This window comes from Patagioenas fasciata, unplaced genomic scaffold, assembly GCF_037038585.1.
Source record: "Patagioenas fasciata isolate bPatFas1 unplaced genomic scaffold, bPatFas1.hap1 Unplaced_1, whole genome shotgun sequence".
Taxonomy (NCBI): Eukaryota; Metazoa; Chordata; class Aves; order Columbiformes; family Columbidae; genus Patagioenas; species Patagioenas fasciata.
Window position 1 is genome coordinate 1977342 of NW_027288510.1, and position 14487 is coordinate 1991828.

General features: G+C 48.3%; 1 protein-coding gene across 1 annotated transcript in view; it reads right to left on the reverse strand.

Annotated features, from left to right (window-relative positions):
• LOC139826688 (dynein axonemal heavy chain 9-like) overlaps positions 1–14487 on the reverse strand; it is a 76377-nt gene that overhangs the window by 24114 nt on the left and 37776 nt on the right. Inside the window, exons 21-26 of the mRNA XM_071803099.1 lie at positions 12531–12658; positions 11948–12056; positions 11119–11266; positions 9680–9854; positions 6462–6722; positions 721–881 (exon numbers count right to left, since the gene is read on the reverse strand). Coding sequence (XP_071659200.1) covers positions 721–881; positions 6462–6722; positions 9680–9854; positions 11119–11266; positions 11948–12056; positions 12531–12658 — 982 coding nt within the window. The remainder of the gene's footprint in view (positions 1–720; positions 882–6461; positions 6723–9679; positions 9855–11118; positions 11267–11947; positions 12057–12530; positions 12659–14487) is intronic.

Here is a 14487-nt window from a genome sequence, read left to right on the forward strand (position 1 = left end):
CACAGCTGAGGAGAGTGGAAATTGCAATGCGTCCCTGCCCTGTATTCCCTGTGGAGAGATGCAAATATTCATGTCCCACACAGAGCTGCTGGCTAAAGTGTAAAACACACCAATCTCCTTCCAAAACAGTCACTGCTTTTCCTTCAAATCACCTCTGCCTAGATAATGGTTGTTTGCTGCTGCCTGACAGAAGACAATGTTAGGTGCTCACAGCAGGGGGGTTCACCCCAGCTGAGGCCAAATCCACAGCCGCCTCTGCTCTCAGCGTCGCGGGGCAGCAAGGCCGAGCATCGCGCTCCCCTCGCAGGCTTTGCGCTGGGACCACAGTCACAAGCCACAGCAAGAGCAGAGCAAAGCTCCTCTCAACCCAGCTATGAGTAAGCAATCAAGCGGTATTAAAGAAGCGATGGACAACGTCCTCGGACACACGGTGTGAACTGTGGGGTTGTCCTGTGCAGGGACAGGAGCTGGACTCGATGATCCTTGCGGGTCCCTTCCAGCTCAGGACGTTTTGTGATTCTAAGTGAATTTGTTTGCTGGGGACAGGGGAAGCCCTGAGGGTGCTCAACTCTCAGTTCACCCAGAGCCTCCCAACCAGCTCTAGCCCAGCAGTATGCAATGGGAAGAGGGACCCACGCTTTGAGATTCTCTCAAACCCACTCCCCAGCACTGGAGCTGAACAAAAAGGTCTCCGACAACCAAGCCCAAGCAGGCTCCTACCAGTGGCCGTAGTCCAGGTGCTGCCGGATCAGCGTATGGGGCTGCACTGTCCCGTAAGCGTCCACCTCGGGCATGTTGAGATCATCAATGAAGTACACGAGCTTCTTGGTACCTGGAGGGCCATAATTCCTACCAGCCTTTTTCTCCAGAGGTTTCTCAAGCATACCTGTAGGGAGGCAGAGGTGCAAAGCTCATCTACTGGGAGAGCAACTGCTGCAAAATAAAAATGATTTCTCAGCCCAGCTCAATGCTGTGCTGTGTGTAGCTACAGCGGCCCCTCAAGGAGCTGAGATGTCCCCCAGCTGCAGCTGTATGAGGAGCAGCTGAGGGGCCTGGGGGTTCAGCTGGAGAACAGGAGCTGAGGGGAGACCTTCTGATCTCTGCACTGCCTGAAAGGAGCTTGGAGCCAGGGGGGTCGGGCTCTGCTCCCCAGGAACAAGCGCCAGGAGCAGAGGAAACGGCCTCAAGTTGCACCAGGGGAGGCTGAGGCTGGATCTGGGGAACAATTTCTTCCCCAAAGGGCTGTGGGGCATTGGAACAGGCTGCCCAGGGCAGTGCTGGAGTCACCAGCCCTGGAGGGTTGGACAGACGTGGAGATGAGGTTCTCAGGGACTAGAGTGCTAGAGCTGGGTTACGGTTGGACTCGATGATCCTGAAGGTCTCTTCCAACCAAACTGATTCTATGATTCTACAGTGCAGCTGGGAGCCCTGCAGGGACCCTTGGTCAGCACTTTGGTTTGACTTAAATCAGAAAGCTCTCAACTCTTCCTTCCAAACAAAAATACAACAAACTTCGTCTGCTACAAAACATGTCTACCTCAGAGCAAACAAGAGCTTTTCATGCAAGATAAAGCCTTTTGAATCTCTTCTGCATAATTTTTTACACGAAATCTTGCTTGCAGAGGTGGCTGTGCCAGAGCAGTGAGCGTCCCCTGCTGCCTGCCCCGGCGATGCGGCAACTGCAGCGTGGCCAGGGCAGCAGGCACTGGGCGCTGTGATGGAGAAAGGGAGATGGATGCTGTGGGCACAGAAGCCCACGAGCAAAGCTGCTGGTTTTGTGAATATATGCATCTTTTACCCTGTTAGACAAAAATAGGCGATCTCAGGGCCAAATTCCTGGACATCTTCAGAACAACCAACATGACACTTTTATTTAAATGCATCAAATAATCATAAGTTCCCTGATCTTCTCACCAGCGTTACCCAACCCTCCAGATAATGTGACAAGACTTAATTCCAACACGAGCTGTCAAATTACCACCTAGTTTCAAGTAGGGTCACGCACACGCAAAGGAAAGCACGGAGAGAACAGTTTCGCATTTCGAAGCCTTGGAAGACTTTAATTTGTTTTAGCAGAAGGCTGGGGTCATATGTTGCTCTAGCTCATAAAACGTGGGGAATATTTATAATCCTGGGCTGATATTTAATAAAAATCACCCCACGTCGCTGCACATCATGTTCTATAGGTTATTGATTCCTCTGATTGCAGCCCAGGCAACCTTTACTGTCTCAGTAAGTGGAAAAGCAAACGGAAGCAACGCTCCTCTGCCCAGACCCCGGGTGGGTTTTCTGCCCTGTGCTTACTCGAAGAATTTGTTTCATTAGCAGTTTTGGGTTGGCAACAGACCTATAAGGTGCTATAAAGCAGCACACGGTAAGTAGCAATTCTTTGTAATTAGGGAAGACTGGCAAATGTAAACGGGACTGGGAGTTTTTTTAAGCCATTTATTATCACGTGCAAAAGTTGTTAAGGAAGATTTATATTCCGTTGGTTTGTTTCAGATCACAGACCTTTCAAAACGCTGGGTTTTTCCTGCTTGGGTGCACTGCAGACAGCTCGCCTTGCTCACCACTCAAAGTGCAGCTGATTTCTTGTCACAGACAGTTGCTGCACAAAGGAATGGATTGTGCTACGGAAAATGATGAATCTTTCCTCAGCGGAGCCTCTCTCCCCGTTCAATAAAACCACAATATTTGAAATTTCTGGTAGCAAGTTAAATTAAGTGTTTCAAATAAGCATTTAATTTAAATTTAATTAGTCCCTAATTAACATATAAAATCAGCCCTTTTTGAGGTTAAACAAGTATGCAAGAGATTCATCACACTGAAATGCAATTACTGGGGATCAAGTGACATGTTCGTGGAAGTGGTATTTTAATTCAAAGCCGTATCTCACAATAATAATAAGGGGCGGTGTGTCTGTGTGAGATCCTGACACATACTCAAACCAGCACCTCAAAGAAACAGCCTGGACACCTCGTACCTTCTGGCTGGTGAGCAAGGGAGAGGGAAAAAAAGAACCCAAACAAAAAAACCACAAGATTTATTGCAATTTCTCTGAATGACAGAAGTCAGGGCTACATCTGATGGAGGGGCAGAGGCCCAAGAGGGCACGAAGCAGAGCGAGGCCCAGGGCAAATGCCACAGAATGTGGTATTTAGTCACAATAAACTACAGAAAATCCCCAAACTGGCCCCAGGTTCAGGCAGAGAGAGTGTTGGGCTCCTTTTAACCCCTGTGCACATGGCGCTTCTGGAAGCCACAGGATGCAGGGATGGGTTGAACAACAACTCTGCTTCCCCTAAGGGCTGCATCTTATACATCTCTGCAGCAACAGGCACCTTGTCTAAGGAACTACTGGAACTCAGGTTAGGATCTTTTTTAAGTAAGAAAAAATCCAAAATTACTTTGTGCCCATGTTTTACAAATTTAAAGATGTGCCTGCTGGGGAAAAGAATAAAGCAGCCAAGTGACAAACTACACAAAAAGGGACAAATTAACTCTAAAAAATGAGCAGCAGGGATCCAGGCCAAGCAGTATAAATCATGCTTCTCAATGCAAATCTCACCACCACATCTTCATCCACACACAAGACAACTTGCTCCTCTGTGCAGGGGAAGAAAATCACTGACTCAGCCCACAGCTCATGACCAGGGACACGGTGCCAGGTCTGCCTGTACAAATAACACCTGCACACACTCGCCCATCCAGCTGGAGACAAACGGCTGCACATTCACAGAATCACAGGATCCCAGGCTGGTTGGGCTGAAGGGACCTCTGCAGATCCCCCAGTCCAAGCCCTGCTCACGCAGGGTCACAGAGCAGATCACACAGGTGGGTCCAGGCGGGTTTCAATGTCTCAGAGAAGGAGACTCCACACCCGTTCTGGGCAGCCTGGGCCAGGCTCTGGCACCTCCCAGCAAACAAGTTTCTGCTCATGTTCAGATGGAGCCTCCTGTGTTTCAGTCTGTGCCCGCTGCCCCTCACCCTGGCGTTGGGCACCACTGAACAGAGTCTGGTCCATCCTCTGACAGCCACCCTGACATATTGATCCCATTGATCAGATCCCTCTCAACTTCTCTTCTCCAGCTCAACAGCCCCAGAGCTCTCAGTCTCTCCCCATAAGAAAGAATCTCTAGGTCCCTCAGCATCTTTGTCCCCCACCCAGGCAGCTGGACAGAGAGACAGACAGACAGACAGACAGACAGACAGACAGACAGCTCAGCCCATTTAGCAGCTCAAGGGCATTTTGCAGAGACCCCAACACAGGGAAGAAAGCAAAGGGGCACCTGGGAGGGAGGAGGGAGACTGCAGCCATCACACACTAGCAAGACCCAAAACCCTTCAGACCTGCCCCAGAAAGCTGCCGTGACTCCACGACACAGCCCCAGGTGACACAGCGTGGGCTGAGCCTGTGCTGTCACCTCTGCGAGTGGATCAGTCCCACAGGGCAACTTTAAACTCTGACACCTTCCTTAAAACATCTGCAGTGTCGGGAGCCCAGCAGAGCACAGACAGGGGCTGTGATGCTCATGGCCGTGAGCGTGTTCGCCCCAGGGCCACCTGGCCAGGAAAAACCCACATGGTGAAGGTTAAAACCTTGGTCTCACTGGTGCTGGTCCTGTAGAGGGAGTAAAGGGATTTCAGGACACTTGGGTCAGACCAAACTCCATAAAGGAAGTTATTTTGGTTTACAGTGACCCACAGCTGTTGTTCAACTCAAAACAAGCAAGGTTGTTTCATTCCTGATTAATAAATACATGTAGAAAATTATCCTCTCTCTTTAGGTCAACTGAAAGTGAAAATACCATTCCAAAATGAGTCACTTTTCAACAATTCCCTCTTTCTCTTCATCTGTGAAAAGACTACACAGCAGAACTGACCTTATCCTGGTCTCAAACTTCATCTTTCACTGATGTGCCAAAATCCTCATCAAAGATATTCTCATGGGCTTCCCCAGGTCAGAGCCTCCCAGGGTCAGCAGCCGTGTCCCCTGGGGCGGTGGGATGTGGCACCCGCTCCGTGGGAGCACACGGGGCTGCATCAGGATGCGGGGGACAGCCCAGGAACCAGCAGCACCTGCACATCCCCATCAGCACTGTCCTCACTGACAACTGGGATGCAATTCCCATCATTGCACTCTGAGGACAGCTTAGATCCCAGCCAAGCAACCCATTCTATTCAGCACGGGCTTAAATTCAAGCGTATTAAAGACACACCTCAAGTCAAGTACGAGCTGTGTGCTGTAGAGAACAGCAGCAGATTTAAGTGTGTGCTTTGCACAGCCCTGAACCAGAGTCGTGGTGTTCAGAATTCAATCCCTCATGTTGGGAAATGCCATTTTCCATAAAACCAGGAGTCTGCGGACCAGTGAGTTTCACAGTGGGATTTAAGAGTCAGTGGGTGCCAGTGCAGTGCCCACAGTGCACACCCAGCTCCAAACCCCGACGGACACCCGAAAGGAAAGAAAGGCATAGCTGGCAAACGCAATTCACTACCTGCAGCAACTCTCATTTTTCGTCCAAATCATATAAACAACCCTATTTTCAGCCACGCAGAATGACGAGATGGTGTCTCAGGGACTTTGTCACTACGTTGTCCCACATCCTGCTTCTCTCTGCAGGCCAAACGCACCTCCATCCCGCACCCTGGGCACACCAGCCCTGGCTCATAGGTGTCTCTGAGCCTGCGCCTCATGTACATCACTCAGCTCTGGAAGATGGATGGAGGATGAGTCTTCACAGTCAAAGTACAGTAAAGAAAGATGGGTAATTGAGTTGTACTTCATAAAGAATGTGTCAAGGGTTTTGATTGTGGGGTGACAATACAACCATGGCAGATGTGTTGTTAGGCCCCTCTCCCCCACCTTCAGCCCCTCTCTCTCCCCCATTCCCACTCAGGACAGGTGATTGGGAGGGAAAGAAGGATAGATAGAAGAGAATTGGAAAAATTAAAAATGTTTTACTAATGCTACTGATAAGAATAGAGAAAATAATACAAAATATACAAAACCAATCTTGAAAGCCCCAGCAATTGCAGAGCTGGCACCTGAAGTCCTGGACTGGACTGTGCAGCCAACCGGAGCTGGATTCAGTCTGTCATGAGGCCTCCGTTCGCAGGGACGACCAGCAAGGTCCTCTCCTAATCTCGGCCATAAGCAAAATGGACGAGATCCTCGTGATCTCCCACTTTTATATGAAGTATTCACGTGAATGGGATGTTATACTCTGTTTGTCAGTTTCTTGGTCACCTGTTTCTCGTTGCCCCTCTCGCGAGATGCGAATCTGTCCTTATCAATAACCTCACATTCCATTGCTATGTTTACCAAAACATGGATCTGGTTCTCCAGGAAAACGCAGCTGATATGAAGGTTTTACCTGACAGGCAAATTCACTAAAAGAGAAACTTGTTTTTAACAAAACCAGGACGGAATGCCATTCTTATCATGAAGTGCTTGACCTCGAATGAGACTTCAATTGAAATGCCTGCATACAGTCACTAAAATGCATGTGCTCTTCCCAGACAAAACACGTGCAAGGTTCACATACCTGTAAGGGCATTTCTGGATCAAATTCAAACTGAGGAATAAGTTTAGACCAAGGTTCAAACTTCTTCGTTTCTGGATCAATGTAGAAGTCAAAGACTGTGCCCTGAGAGGGAAACTTGATAGTCTTGAATTCTGCCACCCACCACTTGCTGAACTCCACTCTGTAGTCCACAAGCTATAAGACAAAAAGTGGAGAAAATACACTAATCTGGATCAATTAATTAGTAATGGAGAATGTTATCTATCCCAGTCCACCAGAGCGGGATTAGTCCTTAAAATATATTCCACAGCATAAAGTTCTTATCATTTTTCCTGCTATTAAGCCTAATTTTTCATTTTCTTCATTTCTGCTCATCAGTCCTATTTATTCATCTAAATAATTCATCCTCTGTGTTGATCACTCTTGGTATGTCTGAGACTAGATAGATGGATCAATTTGAAAAAGAGAAATACGTGCCTATGACTAAACAGACCACTTGATTGATTCTTGGTGCCTACTTCTTCCAACAGACAAGGACACAACATCCGTCTACATCTGTGCTCATGGTCAGTCACAGCATGCATACCAAAGCCTTTCCTCATCAATCACACCACTCTATTCAGAGTGAGTTGTTGTCTTCTGGCTTCTTTTCAAGCCACAACGTTTCAGACAAGCAGGACTGCAGACACCAGCGTACCAAAGCAGCAGCGAGGGGCTGCCCCTTTGACCCCGCCGTGATTCTGCGCTGCCACATTCCCCTCAAAGCACCCGTTTCCTTGCTTTTCCCCATTGTATCTTTCTACACATGGAGATTTTGGAGCATCTGAATTTTTTCAACTGGGGTGACAGTTTTGCTTTAGATGCTGGGTCAGGACTCACAAAATGTGCTTAGTCCCCTCCTCTGCCCTAGGTCTCCTGTATGACATTGGGCCAGCCATTCTGCCCAAACACCTTCCCATGTGGACAATGGGAACTGGAGAGAGGTGGAGGGGAGGAGGAGAGGAAAATTGCTGTGAGAAAGATGTTTGTGAAATACCGGACGCATCATTTAGCCCGTTTTAACAGCACAGTTTGTTCCTGGGGTGTCTGCGGGTCTCTCCTCCCCATAGCCATACAATGTGGGGTCACCAACACATTGTCCATAGGCTGCTCGGCCTCCATAAGGAAACCTGGGTTTGTTGCTGAACTGAACCAAGTGTCCTCCATAAAGCCTCCTGAGCCACAGTCCCTCAAAAGACCAGTGGATTTGAAAAACACATTAACAGTATCCACGATTTTGCAGACTCATGCTATTCAGAGAGGCAGAATCCCTGTAATTCTCCATTCTCCTGTTGTTCTAACTCCTCAGCAGCGGCAGCAGAGTAGCCCGCAGTGGAGCGGGACGTGCGTGGCTGCTAAAAGCTTTCCCACAAGGGTGCCCTTACCCCGCACAGCCAGACCGCCTGCAAGCGCGCTGTGCCGCGCTGCCCGCCCTCCCTGACCCCGCGGTTAAATGGAGCCACTCCAGCCCCAGCTCTATTGCCAGAACGGTGTGGAATTCAAACCACTTCCTTAATAAAAACCCCATATGGATTACCGCTAATTTCAGAGCCAGGAAATGGCAAATCTATCATCTGTTTTTATACAGGGGCCCCGCTACCCACCAACAAGCACCGAGTAGTGGGAAGCCTCCCAGACTGTTTCTCCTGACATTTCGGCCGCGAAAGGTCAGCGCGAAGGGCACCTTCGGTGGAAAGCAATAAACAGATTTTATATTGGATCATTTTTCATCAGGCTCCCCATTGCTCGGACTGCTGTATCCTCGCACTCTCAGCTCTGACATTTACAGAGCACCGCGGGCAGTAACGCACAGCCAGGCTCCCGGCGGAGCCTCCCGGAGGGTCGCTGTGCCTGCAGCTGCTCCTGCAGCCCACCCAGAGCCACTACCGCAGGCAGGAGCCCGGCCTGATGCACCCGAGACTGACTGTGCGGCATGGGGAACACAGCGGCCAGCTGCCACAGCACCGCACACCAGCATACTTGCGCTTGTACTGCTGAAGCAAAGACAAGTAGTGCTTCCCAGGCTTTATTGTGTTTTGTTTTGTTTCTTTAAGTCATCCTAGACTGGCAACACTAAGGCTGAGTATTTCCCAGCTGGCACATGGGAAATGGAGGCTCCACAAGGACCAAGGAAGCTGGTCTCGCACAGCTCATTCAATGGTCACAAGGTGTGATGGCACCAAGTGAGCACCCAGCTGAGCTTGAGCTGTGTTGTTCAGCACTTCCTGAAGCATCTGATCCTTGGCATGGAGCAAATCTGAAGAGACCAGCAGACACTCTAGGTCTGGCGTTAAGGTACATGAAAACACACAAAGAGACCCCTGGGAGCACTTGAGCAGCCATCAAGAACGGCAGTGCCTCCACCCGAGCTGGGGAGGGGTGTCTGGTGTTACATTCGTGGAGAGACCTCCCGCATAGTCCAGACAACACAGAGTTTGACACAAGCCCAGCGGAGATCAGACGTGGATCTCCAAGCCCTTGACAGCAGTGCAGTGTGGGCAGACCCAGACATCAGGACTACACACTTTAGATCTGAGGATAAGGCGTCCTCTGACTAGGGGATGCAACCACCCAAGAGTAGGTGTGCCCCTGTGGCCACGAAAGTCAATGGCACCTGGGGTGCGTTAGGAAAAGTATGACCAGCAGGCCAAGGGAGGTTGTTCCTCCGGCTCTGCTCTGCCCTGGTGACAAAACACCGGCTGGTTTGTGTTATGTAGCACGTCTACCTGTGCAGTCAGAAGGCTGAAAGACTGCTCCACTGATACATCCATCTGATAAATCAGTCTTAATTTGATCACATTATGCACATCCACAGGCTTCTATAAGTTAACCTTATGTTTCTCCCCAGTGAAATGCATCTGCATAAGCAAACATCCCTCCACCTTTACCACTGACCCCTCAGCTGTTCTCCGGTGGTGTTACACCCTGGATAACGAGGCCTTTCGTAAAAGGAATTGTTGTGTTTCTAGTTTATTATCACCTATATGAGAGCCCCAGGAAAACAGCATTACTGGCACAGCACTATGTTTCAGAAAGTATGAAGAAATCAAAACAACACAAAACCACACAAACAAACTGTGTGAAAGATGCTGAAGAGGCATCTTCCGTCTTACCTGATCTCGAAACATTGATCCACCAAAGGCCCAGACGGCAGCAAAGACAAAGTAAAGTTCATAAAGCTCCTTGGGACAGTCAGGAGGTGTGTTCTCCTCTGCCAGGAGACATTCAAGGAGGTAGCACAACATCTGAACCACACTCTGTTCAGGAATGGGAATAATCTTCTTAAATCTAAGGGATGGAAATTAGAAAGCAATACGTCCATCACAACCCAGGAAGACTAGAAATGCTCTTTCAGAACACTGGCATTCTGCTTGTCAGCGGTACGTGTCCTATTCCCAGGTACAATAAAGAGAACACCCATTCTCACACTCAGACCCGCTGGCACCGGCACATATACAAGTAATAACAATAATCAGAAGTTTCAAGCATTTTAAAACTTTGATCTTCTTGAAAGAAGCAGAATGGAAGACTTGCTAAAGGCAATGATTTCCTGCGAGCACGATGAGTTCAAAAGCGGTCAAATAGAGGAGTAATAAAATAAACCCTTTCATCTTGCCATTTTACATTCATTTAAGCTACACTTACAGAATTCCAAACTAATATTGTAGCTGCACTGAAGTCCTCCATAAAGTAATTATAGCTATTTGAAAGGTTGGTTCTACGATTTCTGAATTAAGCAAGCTACCAAAACACTCAGCTCAGGGTTGCCTGCAGCTAATCCCGTGGATTTCACGCTCTGAGACAATGTTCAGCAAACAGAATGGGAAACGTCCGATTGACTTTGCTACCAACAGTCAAAACCAACTTGGTCCCACAGAGAGAAGTTCCCTAGCACAATGTTTAAGTCCTGATTCCAGACCCTTCTGACACATCCCCCTTTTGGCTGACATCTCCCATGCTGATTTTTCTGTTGTTTTTAAAGGAAAGTGCAACTATAGGAAGCAAGTAGAGGATGGGAGATGCTCCCTTAAGTTTTCTGGGACTCTACTTTGGCCAGTCCTCACCACAGTATGAGAAAGAGAATGGTTTCACATGATGATAAGCAAGAACCACATGACTTCCCTGTGGACACTGCTTTAAAGCCAAATCAAGCCAAGAAGCACTAGGACCCTTCCAAATACCCAAGTTCTTAATGAAAAATAACTTGTGGAGTGGGCTCAGGTCTAGCCTGACACATCAGGAGGCTGAAAAGCTTTCTCTTTGGGATCTGCCGGAATTATTTTCCAAGAGATAGAGAGTTGATACAGGAAATACAATAAAAATCAAATCAAAATCAGATGAAAACCAGATCTGACCAACACGATACAGGCAGGAGCGTCACTTTGCCCACCTCGCCCTGCTGGTTCTCTGAGCTTAAGCCAATGACGCTCAGGGCTTCCAGGGGCAAGGAGGATCATGTGCAGCACAACCCAGCGCAGCACAGCTGGGCTGGACAGTGGCAGGTGTCCCCATGCCCTCACCACGGGTGACACAATCACTCATCAGATGGTACCTTGTTCTGAGGGTGTCCAGGCAAATGGGCAGGTACTTATCAAACAAAATGGTCAGGTTGGCTCTTTCGGACTGGATCTCTCGCCTGTCGATCCAGCTGCTCACTGGAGGATTCCAGCCCAGATCCGACGGGTTGATGTACAGGATCCCTTTAGGCCCAGGGTAAGAGAGAACATATAGTAAAGACATAGCAGAAACTGTTCCTTTCTTCCAGCAGAGTTTACCAGGTACTTTCACACAACTAAAACCCTATCAAATATGACGGGACGTCCCATTACCTGCCCCCTTTTCCTGCCCCACTGCAGAGTAGAAACATGAACAGTGAAGAAACTTCACCCTTGAAACCACGGCGCTTTTCATGACCTTGCCCTAAATTCAGAACATTGTCTTGTCTGAGCAGTTTCATTGCTCTGGGCCCCATTTCCCCATGTGTAAAACTAGGGGACACCTCCATTCCCTTCTCCCATACTTCATGCACTTCTTCAGAAGATCAAGAACTCTTTGAGACAGATACTGTCCTTCTCCTCATAAAGTCCATCCAAAGGGCTTTGCACAACAGGAGCACTCAGCAACGCTGAAGCCATGATCACCCACCAACAGTCAGAGTGCTCTGGGTAAATCTCCAGGATGATGACAGCTCCACATGTGCATTTGGGGTCAGGATCCTCAGTTTGTCTGTCAGAAACCTGCCCTGTCCACCCACGGCCGCTGTGATCTCAGGTTGGGTACTTGCAACAGGAGTCAAGTTGGCCAACAGAAGACTGGTTAATGGCACGAGATCCTCCTGGGTTCACGGCAAATCCCAGTGCGGAGCTCAGGCCAGGACTCACCCGCTCGGGACACGGTTGCTGGGGTGGCTGTGCGCAGGTGGCTGATCTCAAACACCAACCGCATCGTTGGGTTCAGAGGGATTCTCTCATTGCTCGCCAGGGTCAGCACCTGCATTGGGCAGACAGACAGACAGAATGACATCTTCCCCAGGAACAGGAATGAAAAGCATTCAGCACTTTGCACTAAAAAGCTTGGTTGCTGCCAGCACAGTTCCTTGAGGGAATGCAGCTGATTTCCAGCAGGTAGTAGAACTGTCTTCCATGACTCAAAGGAACAGCACTCCCTTCGAGCGGCGGAAAAAGGTGTGGAATTATGACCCCACCCTATTTTTGAAGGGCCTGGAGCTACAATCAGGACATCTGTGATTATCCATGAGCCCAGTTCCAGGAAGGGAAATTACAATGAAACCATGATTTGAGCTATTTCCCCTCATGCACCATTTTCTATATGTGATATTGTTTGGTGTATCTGAAGAAACACAACCGCATTATTCTAGGAGGTGTTATTTCAGCATCTGCATTTTTAGGCTGAACCATGCCATGCAGTCAAAGAATATCTCCTTCTTTAACTTATATTCATTACCTTATTATCATCCATCACAGTATTAAGAGACTCAATCCACATTGGATCAATATCTCCATCCAGTACCATCCACTTGGGACCGTCATGCGTGATGTTGGCCAGCTCTCGCATGATTGATGAAAACAGGCCTGGGAGGGTGACAGGAAGATGGTGATGAACACTGAACTTGACACCTGCTCTAACGGTTTTCTCCAGCAACACAGTAAAAATTACTCTAATTAATGCTTTCCTCTCAAACATGCAAAACTCTATGTGCCTATACGTAAATATTACTATATCACAATACGGTTCTAGTTTGCTTTAAAGTGAAAAAAGGGTTATCAGTTATCACTACTGAAAATGATTGCAGACCTACGCACGAGCTTCATTCCCACCGAGAATCATAAGGGATAAGAAAAATGTAGAGTAGCTACTCAAAGGCAAAAGGCGGCATGAGTTATACAATGCAGAGAAAACCACCTGAATATGCCTAGGAAATCCTTATAAATATTTTTTTGTGGCTCAAAGTATATCAGGGCAATCAAGATGCATTAAACGCTGGGTCATGGCTTTAGTGAGACTGAGGGGAGAACAAGCACAGAATGACATTGAATGACAGAACAAAATGTTGGTAAAATCAAGGAGAGAGAGGATACAGAGTCTCAAGGGGAGTAAATAATGAATGTTAAGAAGACCACGAAGGCTGGGAATAGAGCAGCAGCACTGCAGAGCAAATGAAAACTCCACAAAACTATTGCTCTCCTCTACATGTGAAAATACCTCGGGAGATGCTGGTCTTCATGAAAAAACATCAGGCAAACATTAAAAAAAAGCCTCTCTTCCAGTGAATTGTGACAAGAACTCTTTTTTTTTCTTTTTTTCTCCAGGACAAGCTATTTCTTTGTGATCCAGATCAGGAACAGCTAGTGGCACCATCTGACTGAAGACAAAGCTTGTGCTCAGCAAATGCAGAACGGCTCACCTGGAACAGGTGTGTGATCCCGAGACCGGGTCAACAAAAATAACGCTTCAGCGCCTCTGCCTCCAGCCAGTTCCTTACGTGTTGGACACACGCCTTGGGAACCACTCCGACATTATTAGCATCAGAAACAGTTGCTGTCTCAGGGCATCAGGGCTTCCCTCGGATACACCGCGGCAGCGGGGAGAGGAAAGCGCCTCTGTCCTGACCTTGTGCATCCACAGCACACGGCTCTCTTGGGGTTTAAAAGAAGAGTTTTGTTCTGCAAAGAACACTTTTGGGATTCCCATATGGGACCTTTTACCACCTAACATGTAGGACCTTTTCAACTTCTGATAATGTGACAGGATAAAACTGGGGAGCGGAAAAGCAGGGGCTGATCTGTAAGGGAACAGGTCACCTCTTGCTAGGCTGTGGTGAAGATTGCCTTGCTGGTCTTTGACAACATGAAACAACATTTTCAGGAATGGTTACTGCAGAAAATATCTGCCTTGAAAGCTCAGGGAGTAGTGCCACTATTTCATTTAAACCATCGCAGGCCAGAAACCACTGGACAGTCACCTGTAAAATGTCCCTCCTGCTGTTCGGTGTCACCGCTGCCCTCGATCTGCAGCCACTGCTGCAGCCAGTCTGCACAGTTCAGGCTGTACCCTGCACGTCCCTCTGCCACTTTGATTTAGGCTCCCTAATTACAATTAGAAAGAAATTAACCTGGCATTGGAGCAAAGCAGGGGGTCGGGAAGGGTCCACGGCGGGGCCAGGGGAGGTGGGTGGCAGCTCATCCGCTGCTGTGGATGATTCATGGTAATGTCTTCCCTCACCTCCCCCGCACCTCCCAAACCCGCCGCACACGTAAATCGAAGCTGCCTTTATGTATCAGTCACAACCCAACATTTCCACTCCAGATTTTCTGTAATCTTCCAGCAAGTTTGAAATGTTCCTCAGGAGTAAGCAGGATCAACAGCTTGGCAAACGCTGGTGTGCTACAGAGATCGGGCA